At 36.9% G+C, this 15,689-nt stretch overlaps 1 protein-coding gene across 10 annotated transcripts in view; it reads right to left on the reverse strand.

Moving 5' to 3' along the window:
* YEATS2 (YEATS domain containing 2) overlaps positions 1 to 15,689 on the reverse strand; it is a 104,110-nt gene that overhangs the window by 60,786 nt on the left and 27,635 nt on the right. For 9 of the 10 annotated variants that reach the window (XM_078068391.1, XM_078068361.1, XM_078068363.1 and 6 more), the window contains 4 exons: positions 15,219 to 15,464; positions 13,101 to 13,216; positions 3,200 to 3,361; positions 72 to 183 (listed from right to left, as the gene is read on the reverse strand). In XM_078068391.1, coding sequence (XP_077924517.1) covers positions 72 to 183; positions 3,200 to 3,361; positions 13,101 to 13,216; positions 15,219 to 15,464 — 636 coding nt within the window. Of the gene's footprint in view, positions 1 to 71; positions 184 to 3,199; positions 3,362 to 13,100; positions 13,217 to 15,218; positions 15,465 to 15,689 lie in introns of those variants that run through there. The other variant, XM_078068406.1, reaches the window with a different exon arrangement.

Below are 15,689 nucleotides of genomic sequence, written 5' to 3' on the forward strand. Positions count from 1 at the left end.
AACCAACGGCTTTAAGTAACCAGGTAAAAAGAGGTACATCATTTCGGGGGAGCAACGTGTTGTTACAATACCTTCAGATTATGTATGATATCTATCCGCTTGTTCTGGCTGTCCTTAAAATGAACTTGAACTCTGACAGGAAACTCACCCCAGCCTCTTCTGGTTAGATGAAAAGGAGGCTCTCTAGGGAAAAGCAAATATTAACACATTAAGCCAGAGTCACATTCTCATTCTAGAGAGGAAATGTTTTCTCCTACTGGGTAAGTCAGAAATTCACAGCCTCTGACAATAATTTACATTTTTCTCATCTGAAGCTCAATCGATACACTGAATTTTTGCTGAAATGCTAAAAGAAAAATTCAACTCAAACCTACATTAAACTTCCAATCACTGAATACTTAGAGCTAAGAGACTTATAATATATAATCCAACATCATCATTTCCACAGGCAGGGAAGGTGATTTGATGGATGTTACATATTAGAAGCCAGAATCCTTGACTGCTACTTGACAGACACAGGCTGTGAGGTATATGTTTCCTACCCAGACACTCATATTTATTCCTCCACTCTGGCAAAAATAGAATAAATCACAAATGCTCAATCTGAAAGTGACAATTTATTTGAAACTATCCGCTAACAGGACTTAAAAGAACATATGTTTACCATATGATTTTCACCAAACAGTGACTATGATTTTAGTGGATAGAGGAGGAATGTATGTGAATGCTAATTGGACTAGAGAATTTTCAGTCAAAACATAATCTGTGAAGGGAAGAAAAAGGAAAGTTGATGAAAAAAAGACTTAGCAAATTGTTAATGATGTTCGGTATAGGAGGGTTCAAGATACTCTACTTCTGAGTATGTTTGGAATTTTCCATAATAAAAACATTTTAAATTTAACCGAGAGAACGTCATGTACTCAAAAATAATACGGTTTAAGTTAATGGGGGAGAGAGACTGCATTAAAATGAAAATGTTCATTATGAATCAGTGGCTTGGAATTACTGAAATGAGAGAAGATGCCAAGATGGCAAGGAGGAAGACACACTCAGCGGGATGTGTTTTTGCAAAACTAAGAGGAGACATGAATTCAGTAAAGACAAACTCCAAGAACACAACCTGAGAAGAATCTAACAACAGATCTGAATTATCAAGAACAGAGCCAGAGGCTACCAGGAGGGCTCAAGACAGGAAAAATCCCTGAGTACGAGAGTAGCCTGGAAAGGTGAAAAAGCAATAGCTATGTTATAAACCAGAGAGAGGAGAAAGCGAAGAAAACTAGAGTGCCCTGGATGGGAGAAACCAGTTGAACACTGACTGAGTTAGTAAAAGAAGTAGCCATGATGCTGGTATAGGTTCAGACAGAAATTAAAAGACAGGCTTGGGGTCAAATGAGAAGGTCGAATTGAGACAGCAGTTTGAAAAGGGATGCAGTGGGGCCTAGAGGCATGGTGAACTTTAGAAGAATAATTAAAGTTCTATTGATGACATGTTTGGTCATTTAAATTCCAGTAAAGTAGATAGCCTAAATTCATTTTGCAATATGCGTCAATTATACTATTTTTATGTTGGATTTCTCTTAAAATGAATATAGCAAATCAGCTGTGCTCCTCAATTTATGTACATTGGCTAAACTCTAGTGAATGAACAGGAAGGACGGCTGCCAGAGAAGACAAATAGCATAAAGGCCAGGAAAAAGGAACAATGCTTTTAACAGGAAATATCTCCCTAACCATATTTTTGGAAGCAAAAAAGCAACCTAAGGCTTACCAACAGACATCACCTATGGAAATGTTAAACTTCAAAAAGATACATGTATTTCACACAAAAAAAGGACTGCCTCCCCCAAACAGACTTTTTTATTTCTGGATTCCTCATAGAAGGTGAAATGTATCAATGACCAAGAAGGAAAAACCACAGAATACTGGGAGGATCATACAATGCCCCAAAAGAGCTGAGGGTTTTTAGGCAGAAAAAGGGAAAAGATGGTCTAGAAGCCACAAATATGTGCAAGGAAGACACACCCACCCCCAGGCCCATTGGCACATGGTGTGAGAGAAAAATCAGCTGCCACTTGAAAGCTGTTCTCAAAAGCAGTGTTCTCAGAAGATAGCCATGTTTTATTTAGGAGTCAGGAATGGAGAGAACGTTCTAAAGAGAGCTGAGGATATAGGAAATTTCACTGATAATAAACCAAAACCACTTCTACAATACATTCACACAATGAATGTATATGTAATATGTAATATCATATAAAGATATAAAGAATACACTTAAAGGGGAGCCTGGGTGGCACAGGTCATGATCTCATCAGTTGTGAGATCGAGCCCTGCATTGAGATCCATGCTCAGTGTGGAGTCTGCTTGAGATTCTCTCCCTCTGCCCCTCCCCCCACTCTCAGGCACACGCAATCCCTCTCTCTCTCAAATAAATAAATAAAATAGGGGTGCCTGGGTGGCTCAGCTGGTTAAGCATCTGACTCTGATTTTGGCTCAGATTATGGTCTCAGGGTCTTGGGGTCAAGCTCCACATTGGGCTCCATGGTCAGTCGGGAATGTGCTTAGGGATTCTCTCTCTCCCTCTGCCCCACCCCCCCGCTCACACATGCTCTTGCTCTCTCTCTAAAGTAAAAATAAAGAAATCTTTAAAATAAATAAATTTTTTTAAAAAAAGAATACACCTAAATGAAACAAATTTCAGAATAGTGTATATATACATACACACACACACACACATATATATATATTCATTCCATCTTTGTACAACAACAAACAACTATACAAGGTTAATATATGTAGGAAAAATATCACTGGGGTTACTTCTGAGAGGATGAGAGCATGAGGAACTTTCAATATTAAATATTTCTGTAATGTTAGACTCCCATGTTTAATTCTACTATATTCTGATATTCATAAAAAACAGGAACACCTTTATATTTATCTGTATCTATATAAATAAATTCAGCTATTTCCAAGGGGAACAAAATCCACTAATGTAATTCTGACAGGAGGAAATACTGCCGTTTCAGGGAGACAATAATCTGCAAGAGGGAACCACAGTTAAAACTCTACCTAAGAGCCAAAGCTAAGTAAATTATTAATAATATAATAATTAAAGGGAATGGTCTCAAGTTAAGTCACTCTTTTTCCACTTCAGTAAATCTGTACTTCTTAAATTAAATAACTCAACTGTGCTTACCTAACTTCCACAAGGTCATTTGGTTTATAGCTGGGATGAAGAAAGAACCAAACTTTCTTGACAAAATGATTAATGCTGGGTTCTCTACGAGACCCTCGGACATATACCATCCACTTGTGGGTTGACTGGTCATTTTCTTCTCTCTTATCAGGAGGTATGTACCTAAAGGAGAAAAAAGAAAGAAACTTGAATTCTTTTTTCCTTCAAAAACCTAACAATTAACTCCTACTTAAAATAAGATTAAAAATCAGTTACAAGAAAACTGGGAATTCACAAATATGTGACGATTAAACAACACGCTACTAAACAACCAATGAGTCAAAGATGAAATCAAAGAGAAGTAAAAAAATACCTTAAGACAAGTGAAAATGAAAAACAAAATAAGTGAAAATGGGAATACAACATACCAAAACTTAAGGGATGCAGCAGCAAAAGATTTTAAGAAGGAAATTTACAGCAATAAATGCCCACATTAAGAAAGATCTCAATCTAACTTTACACCACAAGGAACTAGAAAAAGAACAAACATAGTCCAAAATTAGTAGAAAAAAGGAAATTTAACAAAGATGAGAGTGAAAAAAAATGAAATAGAGACAAAAAGACAAAAGATTAAAGAAACTAAAGAGCCGTTTTGTTAAAAAGATAAACAAAATACACAAACCTCTGCCTCGACTTAACAAGGAAAAAAAGAGAAAGAACCCAAATAATAAAATTATAAATAAAGAGGACACATTACAACTAACACCACACAAATACAAAGGATCATAAAGCTATGAACAATTATAGGGGCACACGACTGACTCAGTCAGTAGAGCATGTGACTCTTTACCCCAGGGATGTGAGTCTGAGCCCCACACTGGGTGTAGAGATTACTGAAAAATAAAATCTTAAAAATAAATAAATAAAATGTTTAAGAAAAAAACTATGAACAATTATATGCCAACAAAGTGAACAACATAGAAGAAATGGATAAATTCCTAAAAACATACATGCTACCAAGAATGAATCATGAAGAAATAGAAAATGTGAACAGAACAATTACTAGTAAGGAGACTGAATCAGTAATCAAAGACCTCCAAACAAAGAAAATTCCAGGATCAGATGGCAAAAAGGGTGATTTCTACTAAATATTTGAAGAACTGATACAAATCTTTCTCAAACTCTTCCAAAAAAATACGAGGGAACACTTATAAATTCATTTTACAAAGCTAGCATTACCCTGATCCCAAAGCCAGACAACACTACAAGAAAATTATAAGCCAATATCCCTGATAAACATAGATGTAAAAATCCACCCCCCCCAAAAAATCCCCAACAAAATATTAGCAAACAGAATTCAACAGTACATTAAAAGGATCATGCACTATGATCAAGTGGTAGTTATTCCAGGTATGCAAGGATGGTTCAATATCTGCAAATCAATCAGTGTGATACACATTAATAAAATGAAAGATAAAAATCGTATGATCATCTCAACAGATGCAGAAAAAACACTTGACAAAATTCAACATCTATTCTTGATAACAACTTTCAACAAACTGGGTATAGAGGGGGTATACCTCAAAATAATAAAGGCCTTATATGACAAGCCCACAGCTAACATCATAATGGTGAAAAACTGAAAGCTTTTCCTCTAAGATCAAGAACAAGACAAGGATACTCATGCTCTCCACTTTTATTCAACACAGTACTGGAAATTCTAGCCAGAGCAATTAGGCAAGAAAAAGAAATGAGAGGTATCCAAATTACAAAGGAAGAAGTAAAAGTGTCTCTATTGGAACATAATGAGATATATACAGAAAATCCTAAAGATTCCACCCAAAAACAGTTAAAACTAATAAACAGGAGTGCTTGGGTGGCTCAGCTGGCTAAATGTCTGACTCTTGATTTCAGCTCAGGTCATGATCGCAGGGTCCTGAAATCAAGCTCCATGTCAGGCTCTGTGCTCAGCAGGGAGTCTGCTTTCCCTTTCCCTCTTCCTCTGTTCCTCCCCCCACTCTCTCAAATAAGTAAATAAAATCTTTAAAAAACAAATGAAAATACAACTAATAAATTCAGTAAAGGTGCAGGATATAAAGTCAACATAAGAAACTGTGTTTCTAACACTAACAACTATCAGAAAGAAAATTAAGAAAATAATCCCATTTATAATTGCATCAAAAACAATAAAATATTTAGCAATAAATTTAACCAAAGAAGTGGAAGGCCTGCACACTGAAAACTATAAGATACTGATGAAAGAAACTGAAGAAGACACAAATAAATAAAAAGATATTCCATGCTCATGGACTAGAAGAATTAATATTGTTAAAATGTCCATACTACCCAAAGCAATCTACAGATTCAGTGCAATCCCTATCAAAATCCTAACAGCATTTTTCACAGAAAAAGAAAAAACAATCCTAAAATCTGTGTGGAATCATAGAAGACCCCCAAATAACCTCTTTTTTTAGAGAAAACAACACAGGAGGCATCATACGTCCTGATTTCAAACTATATTACAAAGCTACAGTAATAAAACAGTATGGTATTGGCATAAAAACAGACACATAGATCAACGGAAGAGAAGTGAGCACAGAAATGAACCCACACATATATGATCAATTAATTTATGACAAAGGAGATAAGATATACAAGAGGGAAAGGTCTCTTCAATAAACGGTGTTGGGAAAACTGGACAGCTACATGCAAAAGAATGAAAATAGACACCTATCCTACACCACACACACAAAAATCAACTCAAAACACACGAATGACTTAAATTTAAGACCTGAAACCATAAAACTCCTAGAAGAAAACAGAGATAAGCTCCATGACACTGGTCTGTGAAATGATTTTTTGGATTTGACACCAAAAGCAAAGGCAACAAAAGCAAAAACAAACAAGTGAGATTACATCAAACTAAAAACTACACAGGAAAGGAAACCATCAACAAAATGAAAAGGCAACATAGGGAATGAAAAAAAAAATTTACAAATCATGTATCTGATAAAAAGTTAATATTAAAAAAATATAAAGAATTCAATAGCAAAAAAAATAGCAAAAAAAGAAAGCAAAATAAATCTGATTTAAAGATGGGCAGAGGAACTAAATATATATTTTTCCAAACAAAATATACAAATGGTCAACATTACTAATAATGAGAAAAATGCAAATCAAAACCACGAGGTATCACCTTACACCTGTTAGAATGGCTATCATTAAAAATATGAGAGATAAGTGTTGGCAAGAACGTGGAGAAAAGGGAATCCTGGTGCACTACTGGTGGGAACATAAATTGGTGCAACTACTATGGAAAACAACAAGAGGTTCCTCAAAAATTAAAAACAGAACTACCCCATTGCTGTGTATATATGCAAAGACAACGAAAATGGGTTGTCAAAGTGCTATCTGCACTCCCATGTTCACAGCAGCATTATTTGTAATAGCCAAGATATAGAAACCTATGTCCATTAACAGATAAATGAATAAAGACATGAATGGATAAAGATGTATATACATATACAGCTGACCCTTGCACAACATGGGTTTGAACTGTGCAGATCCACTTATGTGTAATTTTTTTTTAAATATTTTATTTATTTATTTGTCAGAGAGAGAGAGCACAAGCAGGGGGAGTGGCAGGCAGAGGGAGAAGCAGGCTCCCCGCTGAGCAAGGAGACCGATGTGAGACTCGATCCCAGGACCCCGAATCACAACCTGAGCGGAAGGCAGACACCCAACCGACTGAGCCACCCAGGTGTCCCGTATGTGTGATTCTTTTTACAATATTGTAAATGTATTTTCTTTTCCTTATGATTTTTTCTTTTTTCTGATTTTTTGGTGGTTGTTTTTTTTTAAGTAAGCTCTACACCCAATGTGGGGCTTGACCTCACAACCCTGAGATCAAGAGTCGCATTTTCTACTGACTGAGCCAGCCAGGAGCCCCCCTTATGATTTTCTCAATAACATTTTCTTTTCTCTAGCTTACTTTATTGTAAGAATACATTATATAATACATGTAACATACAAAATAAATACATGTAACATACAAAATATGTGTTAATCAATTGTTAATGTTATCAGTAAGGCTTCCAGTTAACAGTCGGCTATTAGTAGTTAAGTTTTTAGGGAGTCAAAAGTTATACGTGGATTTTTATTTATTTTTTATTTTTTTAAGAGAGAGAACGAGTGCACAAGTGAGTGGGGGTGGGGAGAGGGGCAAAGGGAGAGGGAGAGAGAGAATCTTAAGCAGGCTCCATGCTCAGTGCAGAGCCCAACACAACCCTGAGATCATGACCTGAGCCAAAATTAAGAGTTGGATGCTGGAGTGCCTGGGTGGCTCAGTCACTTAAGTGTCTGACTCCTGATCTCAGTTCAGGTCATGATCTTGGGGTCCTGGGATTGAGCACTAGGCTCCATGCTCAGCGGGGAGTCTGCTTGAGTATTCTCTTTCTCCCTCTCCCTCTGCCTCTCCCCTTACCCTCTCTCTCAAATAAATAAATCTAAAAAAAAAAAAAAAGTAGTTGGATGCTTAACCAACTGAGCCACCTGGGTGGATTTTTCACTGTGGATTTTTAACTATGCGGGAGGTTGGGGCCCCTAATCCTCGAATTGCTCAAGATTGCCAAAGGTCAACTGAGTGTGTGTGTGTGTGTGTGTGTGTGTGTGTGTGTGTGTGTGTGTAATGGAATATTCTTCAGCCATAAGAAGGAAATTCTGACACTGGTGAGAACATGGATGAATGTGGAGGGCATTATGCTAAGTGGAATAAGCCAGACAGAGAAAGATAAATACTACATGGTATCACTTATATATAAAATGTAAAAAAAAGTCAAACTCATAGAAACAGAGCAGAGAAACAGTTACCAGAGGCTGGAGGTAGGGGAAATAGAAGTTGGTAAAAGGGTATACACTTTCAGCTTTGAGATGAATAAGGTCGGAGGATCTAATGTATAACATGGTGACTGAAGTAAATAACACTGTAAAATTTGCTGAGAGAACAGAACTTAAATGTTCACACACACACACACACACACACACACACACACACAGATAAATAGGTAATGGAGCGCCTGGCTGGCTCAATCAATGGAGCTTGAGACTCTTGATCTCTGGGTTGCGGGTTCAAGCCCCACACTGGGTGTAGGGATTACTTAAAAATAAAATCTTAAAAAAAAAAAGTGAGGTGATAAGGGATGTGTTGTTAATTAACTTGATGGCAGGAATCCCTTCAAAATGTATACATGCATCAAATCATAATATACACTTTAAATATTTTAATTTTGTTAATTATATGTCAATAAGGTTGAAAAAATTTTTTACTGAAGTATATTGACACAGTGTTACATTAGTTTTAGGTTTGCAACAGACTGATTCAACAATACATTATGCTATGCTCACCACATCTGTTCCCATACGCTATTACAACTGACTATAATATTCCCTATACTGGACCTTTCATCCACATGACTTATTCATTCCATAACTGGAAGCTTATATCCCCACTCCCCTAAAAATTATTTTTACTTAAAAAATTTAATCCCATCAAAATTTAACAGCTCTATCACCCAACCAAGCAAAGTGAGTCTTAGCAGTTAATCCTTTTCTTTTAAACTTTTTTTTTTCCTGGTCTAAGGAACATTCCCTTAAAGTTTGTTTTATTTTCTGATTACCACCATGCAATTAAAAAAAAAAATCAACCTTGCTTTTCCAAGTAGATACATGAGATAGAAATAAATTGACATATTACTGGGTTAGGGACACTCTAGCCTTTGCGTTTTCATTCGGGTTTCAGGGTGCTAGAATTCTGAACTCTTCTGGTTCCGACCCATTACTGCCAGGAAGGTTACAACTGGTCTCCTATCTTTTAAAAGCAAAAACAAACCATTCCCTTCAGTCCTGACCATGGCAAAACTAGTATCTTTAGCTCTCCCTTTATTTCATGAGGCCTCCTTATTACATTCTGTTGGAAAATATGGTCATGGCCTTCTATACGTTTATCTATGCCTATGGTTACCCTTAATAATGCAGTGGGCCAAGTTATATTGATTTCTAATGTTAATCCAAACTTCCATATCTTCGTCATGAAGTTTTATCATTTCTGCATTTAATGAATTCCGTTTCTTAATGATTTTGTTCAGTATTTCTTCACCTATATTCACAACTGAAAATGTCCTACAATTTTCCTTTTCTTACAAACTGTCTGGCTTTATTTAAAAGGTTAGGCTAGGGGGCGCCTGGGTGGCTCAGTTGGTTAAGCGACTGCCTTCGGCTCAGGTCATGATCCTGGAGTCCCGGGATCAAGTCCCACATCGGGCTCCCTGCTCAGCAGGGAGTCTGCTTCTCCCTCTGACCCTCTTGCCTCTCGTGCTCTCTCTTTCAAATAAATAAATAAAATCTTTAAAAAAAAAAAACATTTAAAAAAAAAGTTAGGCTAGGGACACCTGGGTGGCTCAGTCGGTTAAGTGGCTGCCTTCAGCTCAGGTCATGACCCCAGGGTCCTGGGATTGAGTCTCGCATCGGGCTCCTTGTTCACTGGGGAGTCTGCTTCTCCCTCTGCCTGCCACTCCCCCTGCTTGTGTACTCTCTCTCTCCGACAAATAAATAAATAAAATGTTAAAAAAAAAAAAGTTAGGCTATCCTCATAAAATAAACTGACAAATGTTGTCTCTTTTTCCCCAAAAGATTTTGGGGGGTTTTGGTTACTTTTTTGTTTTTTAAGTAATCTCTACACCCCAAACGTGGGGCTCAAACTCATGACCCCCAGATCAAGAATCTCTACCAACTAAGCCAGCCAGGTGCCCCTCCCCAGAAGATTTTGTATACAACTGAAATTATGTGCTCACTCAGCCTGTAAAGCAATCTAAGCCTAGTAGTTTGGTTTGGTTTTATGACGGCAATGTTTTAAAAATCAGTAATTAAACTTACTTAGTAGTTCTAAGACTATTCAAGGTTTTTCCTTTCTTAAGTCCCAAGTTGTATTTTTCTAGGAACTCTCCATTTCACCTAAATTTTCAAATGTATTGGCATAAAGATGTTCATTATTTATCTCCTAAATAGTACAGCATCTGTAGCTATGTCTTCTTTCATTTCTAATAGTTTTGTCTTCTTTCTCCTTAATTTCATCAGGTTTGTGTATACTTTTTTCCCCTAAGTTCTTTGCTTCCCCCACTGCATTATTTTGTCTAATTGAGATGTTTAGTTCACTAATTTTAAGCTTTTCTTCTACTGCATTTTCTTCTACTGTAGACATTTCCTTTTAAATATCTTAGTGTTATCTACAAATTTTGATTTTATTATTTAGTTTTGGATATTTTAATGTGATTTTTCATTGACTTATGCGTTGTTTAGAAGTAGTTTGAATTTCTAGACATAAAGTTTTCTAGGGGTGCCTGGGTGGCTCAGTCAGTTGAGTGTCTGACTTTGGCTTGGGTCATGGTCTCAGGGTCCTGGGATTGAGCCCCATATTGTCTGCTTCTCCCTCTCCCTCTGCCCGACCCCCAACTTGTGTGCTGTCTCTCTCAAATAAATAAATAAATAAAATCTTTAACAAAAGAGGGCGCCTGGGTGGCTCAGTCATTAAGCATCTGCCTTCAGCTCGGGTCATGATCCCAGGGTCCTGGAATCGAGTCCCACATTGGATTCCCTGCTCAGCGGGAAGCCTGCTTCTCCCTCTCCCACTCACCCTGCTTGTGTTCCCTCTCTTGCTGCCTCTCTGTTGAAAAATAAATAAAATCTTAAAAAAAAAAAAAATCTTTAACAAAAGAAAGCTTCCTAGTTTTCCTACTGTCATTGATTAACTTTACTCTAACAGTAGTCAAAAAAGTAGTCTGGGTGGGGGGCCTGGGTGGCATCATTGGTTGAGCATCCAACTCTTGGTTTCGGGTCATGGTCTCAAGGTTGTGATATAGAGCCCCACATCAGGCTCTGTGCTCAGCGCCGAGTCTGCTTGAGATTCTCTCTCCCTCTGCCTCTCCCCCACGCATTCAAGTGCACTCTGTCAAATAAATAAATAAATCTTCAAAACAACAACAACAACAAAAACAAAACGTAGTCTGGGTGCACCTGGCTTGCTGAGTCAGTGGAGCGTGAGACTCTTGATCTTGGGGTTGTGCCTTCTTTTGGAATCAGGATCCCGCCCCCTCCTCGGCCTTTTTTCATTCAGTCTCCCCACTTTCCTCTTACTACTTTTAAAGTTTAAATCTCTATGTCTAGGGATGCCTGGGTGGCTCAGTCAGTTAAGCGTCTGCCTTCAGCTCAGGTCATGATCCCAGGATCCTGGGATCAGAGTCCCGCATCAAGCTCCCTGCTCAGTGGGCAGCCTACTTCTCCCTCTGCCTGCTCTGCCTGCCACTCCCCCCTGCTTGTGCTCACTCTCTCTCTCTGACAAATAAAATCTTTAAAAAATCTCTATGTCTACTCTTTTAGTTATTATCTTAGATACTCTAACATTCTTAACAAGTCTAAAGTAAATCAGTAATTTTTCCCTCTTCCAGAACAAACAAGGACTTTACAACTCTTACGCCAATCATTCCCTCTCTACCTAAAATCCATGATTAATCAGTTCTAGCTGGTCCTCAAAAAACCCAAACGCGTACAAATTAAATGTAATTATTTGAAAATGTCAATGATGGTTTCTCCCCAATCTTCTGGTGGTCCATCTAGATTTCCAGTTTTGGACTTTCTGAGCTGACAGGTCTCATACTATTGTTAAGACCCCAACTCTTAACATTTCACATGATCTAAGAGTCCCCTTGGTAATTCTAAAATAATCTACAAAATGGAAATCTAATTGCCTTAATCATATTTTATACTTCTATTTAAATACTATCACACAGACCATTAGAAATCTTTGCTTTTATTATCCTGAGATTTTTAAATGTACTTCTTGTTTGTTATTTGTGGTCCATTAACTGGGGCTTGGAAGATTTCCCCCCAACCTGATTTTTCCCCCCAAATAATTACTGTCTGCCTGAATCCTTTATTTTCAATAACTGAATCTAATTATAATTTTCATAAATATATCAACTTATTCAATAATCAAATATTTAGTGAATACCAACTACTATAAGATACAAAACAAGACATACTTTCTACCTAAAGAGATTCCAGTCTGATTTGGGAAAAATACATAAAAACAGGAAATGACTATATAATATGATAAAGATGATAAGAGAGCACAGAGAAAATATACCTAATGAGGGAGGAGAAAGGAAAATAAAGACTTTGTGAGAAAATAACATTCTCATGCTATTTGAAGATTTATGGCTTTATCCGTTTCTAGATACTTGGCAAAATGATGGCGCTCCCACAAGACATCATGAGAGCATATTGTTAAAGAGCTAGACCTTCAGCTTGCAGAAATTCTGTCTTCAAGACATGCTCTGCAACTTTTTGTTAAAAATTTAAAACATTTCAATTTGAACAAACATTTTTTAGCAATTAGCTAAGGCCCTGAAGGAGAGACCTAAGTCAGAAAAAGTCAAAAGTTCTTCTAAACTTATCCACACTAATATGCTTGATAAAATACACCATATGTATATGGGGTACCTGGCTGGCTCAGTCGATGGAGTGTGCAACTCTTGATTTTAGGGTTGTGAGTTCCAGCCCCACGTTGGGTATAGAGATTACTTAAAAATAAAAATAAACTCTTAAAAAAAAAAAAAAACCCATTTGTATAAAATAAAAGCTCATGTCTCAGAAATTTTTACCAAGCACAATTTTATTCTATGTCAAAGATTAGTAGACACACTGAGGCAGTTTCAAGTCTCTGGACCTTAGTTTACTTTTAAAACAACTAAGAGTTTGAGGGAAAAAATCCTTAAGACCTCTTCCTACAGTAATACTACGATAATAAAAGTATGCCAGAGTATTAAGATAAATGGAAACTGAAAATGAGAGAATTCAACTGGATACTCACTTGGACACATTGCCCACTACTATAGTTTTCTTTACAAAAAGTCGTGAAGTCTCATCTCCTGTGAGATCAGCATTCCGCTGCTCTGTTTTATGAGAGCCAGTAATACTAGCAGTGTCCTGAAAGAAATCATAATCAATTTTCACTTTCAATTTGGACAATTTCCAATAGGCAGAAACCACAAAATCATTCAAGGTATGAATGGAGCAACTCAGATTTTTTTTTTTAATTACAAAATTCTCTGGCTTTGTGGCACCTCTCAGCATAAAAGTAATTTTATTGTATCTTTAACACAAACACAAAATGTTTGTTCACTGTAACTCCATGTGCATATATGTGCTTTTAACAGACACATCTGTGCTGTATATGCAAAGAGGATATGGAAGGATATACAAGAAACTATTATGTGGTTACCTCTGGGAAATGGAAATGGGGAAAGGGGTCAATGGAATTCACTTTCTTTTCAATCTTCTGTATTATTAAAAATTTTTCAATGAGAAGTGCCGTAGACAAATGATTAAAGTTTGACTATGGAGATAGACCGCCAGGGTTTAAATCTTGGCTCTTCCATTTACTAGATGTGAAATTCTGTGTAATTACTTAACTTCTCTGTCTCAATTTCCTCACCTATAAAATAAGGATAACAGGATCACTCAGTCAGTGGAGCATGTGATGGTTGATCTCTGGGTTGTGAGTTTGAGCCCCATCTTGGGTGTAGAGATTACTTAAAAATAAAAAAAAAAAACCTAGGGGCACCTGGATGGCTCAGTCGCTTAAGCATCCAACTCTCGATTTCAGCTCAGGTCATGATCTCAGGGTCCTGGGATTGAGCCCTGAGCTGGATTCCGTACTGAGCATAGAGCCTGCTTAAGATTCTCTCTCTCCCCCTCTCCCTCTGCCCCTCCCTGCCACTTTCTCTAAAAAAAAAAAGGATAACAGTACCTGTCTCACATGATTGTTTTGTACAGTACTCAGAGAAGTGCCGGGTACATAGTACCAAATATATGTTACATAAACATGAGCATGTATATTACATACAAGATGTTAAGTTTCTAAATCCTATGACCAGTATTGCCTAAATTCTTAATTAAAAAACAAAAACAAAAAAAACAACAACAAAAAAACAGGTGCCTGGCTGGGTTAGTTGGTAGAACATGCGACCTCTCGATCTCGGGGTTGCATGTTTGAGCCCCATGTTGGGTGCAGATATTACTTAAAAATAAAATCTTAAGAAAACAAAACAAAAAACAAAAAATCACACACACACACAAAAAACGCCCCCCCCCCCCCAAAAAAAACAAAAAGCAAACCCATGCAGTACTTGCCCAGAAATACTACTGGTAAGAAACAAGTAAATCCAAACATTAAGAGTTTTCATTTTTGGGTGGTGGCATTATGAATGACTTTTCTATTCTTTCTTATTTTCTTGTAGTTCAAAATTTTCAACGATGAACACATATGAATTTATAACCAGAAAATTTTTTAAATTTGATTTTTATAAAAAATAAATCAAATCCTTGATGTCTGAATATGTGAAAAGCAACCTGGAGATTTCCTCTATCACAGAACACCTGGCTGAGAAAAATCATCCAGTAAGGGCTCTATAGCCAAATATTACACCAAGAAGTTCAGAGCAGCTTGAGATGGGAACTCAAATAAGAAATTGGCAGGATCAAAGAGGAATAAATGGTTTTCAATTCTATTTATTATTTGTCAAGTTTCCCCAGTTATTAAAGCATCATTAAAGCATTGAAGTTTCACAAAGGAAAATGATGAAGAGAGAACAAACATGACAGAATGGAAAGACCTTGGACAAGGTCACAGAATTGCCAATTCCTCAAGGTTTCTCTCTTATCAATGTGGATGGCATCTAGGAGTTGTGACGTGCACAGTTCTGATTCAGTTTAATTCTCAGCTTAATTCAGTTTAATTCTCAGTTCTGATACTTGTGGACAAAGGTAACTGTAAGCTCTTCGAGACTCAGTCTCCCCATCTCCAAAAGGGATATAATTAATGTATTTCCTAGGGTTCCTATGAAGATGAAATGGAATAACATGTACATGTACATACTTAATAAATACGAGTTCCCTTCTCCTCTCCCTCCCACCCATCAAACTATACCCTTCCAGTATTTCGGCTTGGTCTCTGTTCCATGTTGTTTGAGAGTCTTTCTTCTATATCCATATTGCTGTTATTGTCTTTGTCAGACAAGAAATCATTATGTTGAGATAAAGAATCACTTTCTGAATGATTGGCTGATGGTGTCTCTGATCTCTGATTGGCAGGAGAGGATGACCTAGATGGTGACTCCAAAAATTTCTTGATAGCAGGATGATTAAAAACCATTGTATCACATGTCTTTGATCCCTGCAAAAATGAAAGCAAACAAAACAAACTTTTAATCAAATCCATCAAAAGTGGTAAAATTTTAATTTTTCCAAAACCCTTATCTATTTAGGGGTCATGCTTAAAATCCTTCAAAATCTGCCCACACCCAGAAAATGAAGTCCAAACTCCTTAACGTGGTCTGAGCCAACAAAAGCTAGAAAGTGATAATTATGTGAAGGTCCTAACACTAAAAAGCTAAAGGTG

Source organism: Halichoerus grypus, chromosome 1 (assembly GCF_964656455.1).
Source record: "Halichoerus grypus chromosome 1, mHalGry1.hap1.1, whole genome shotgun sequence".
NCBI classification, from domain to species: domain Eukaryota; kingdom Metazoa; phylum Chordata; class Mammalia; order Carnivora; family Phocidae; genus Halichoerus; species Halichoerus grypus.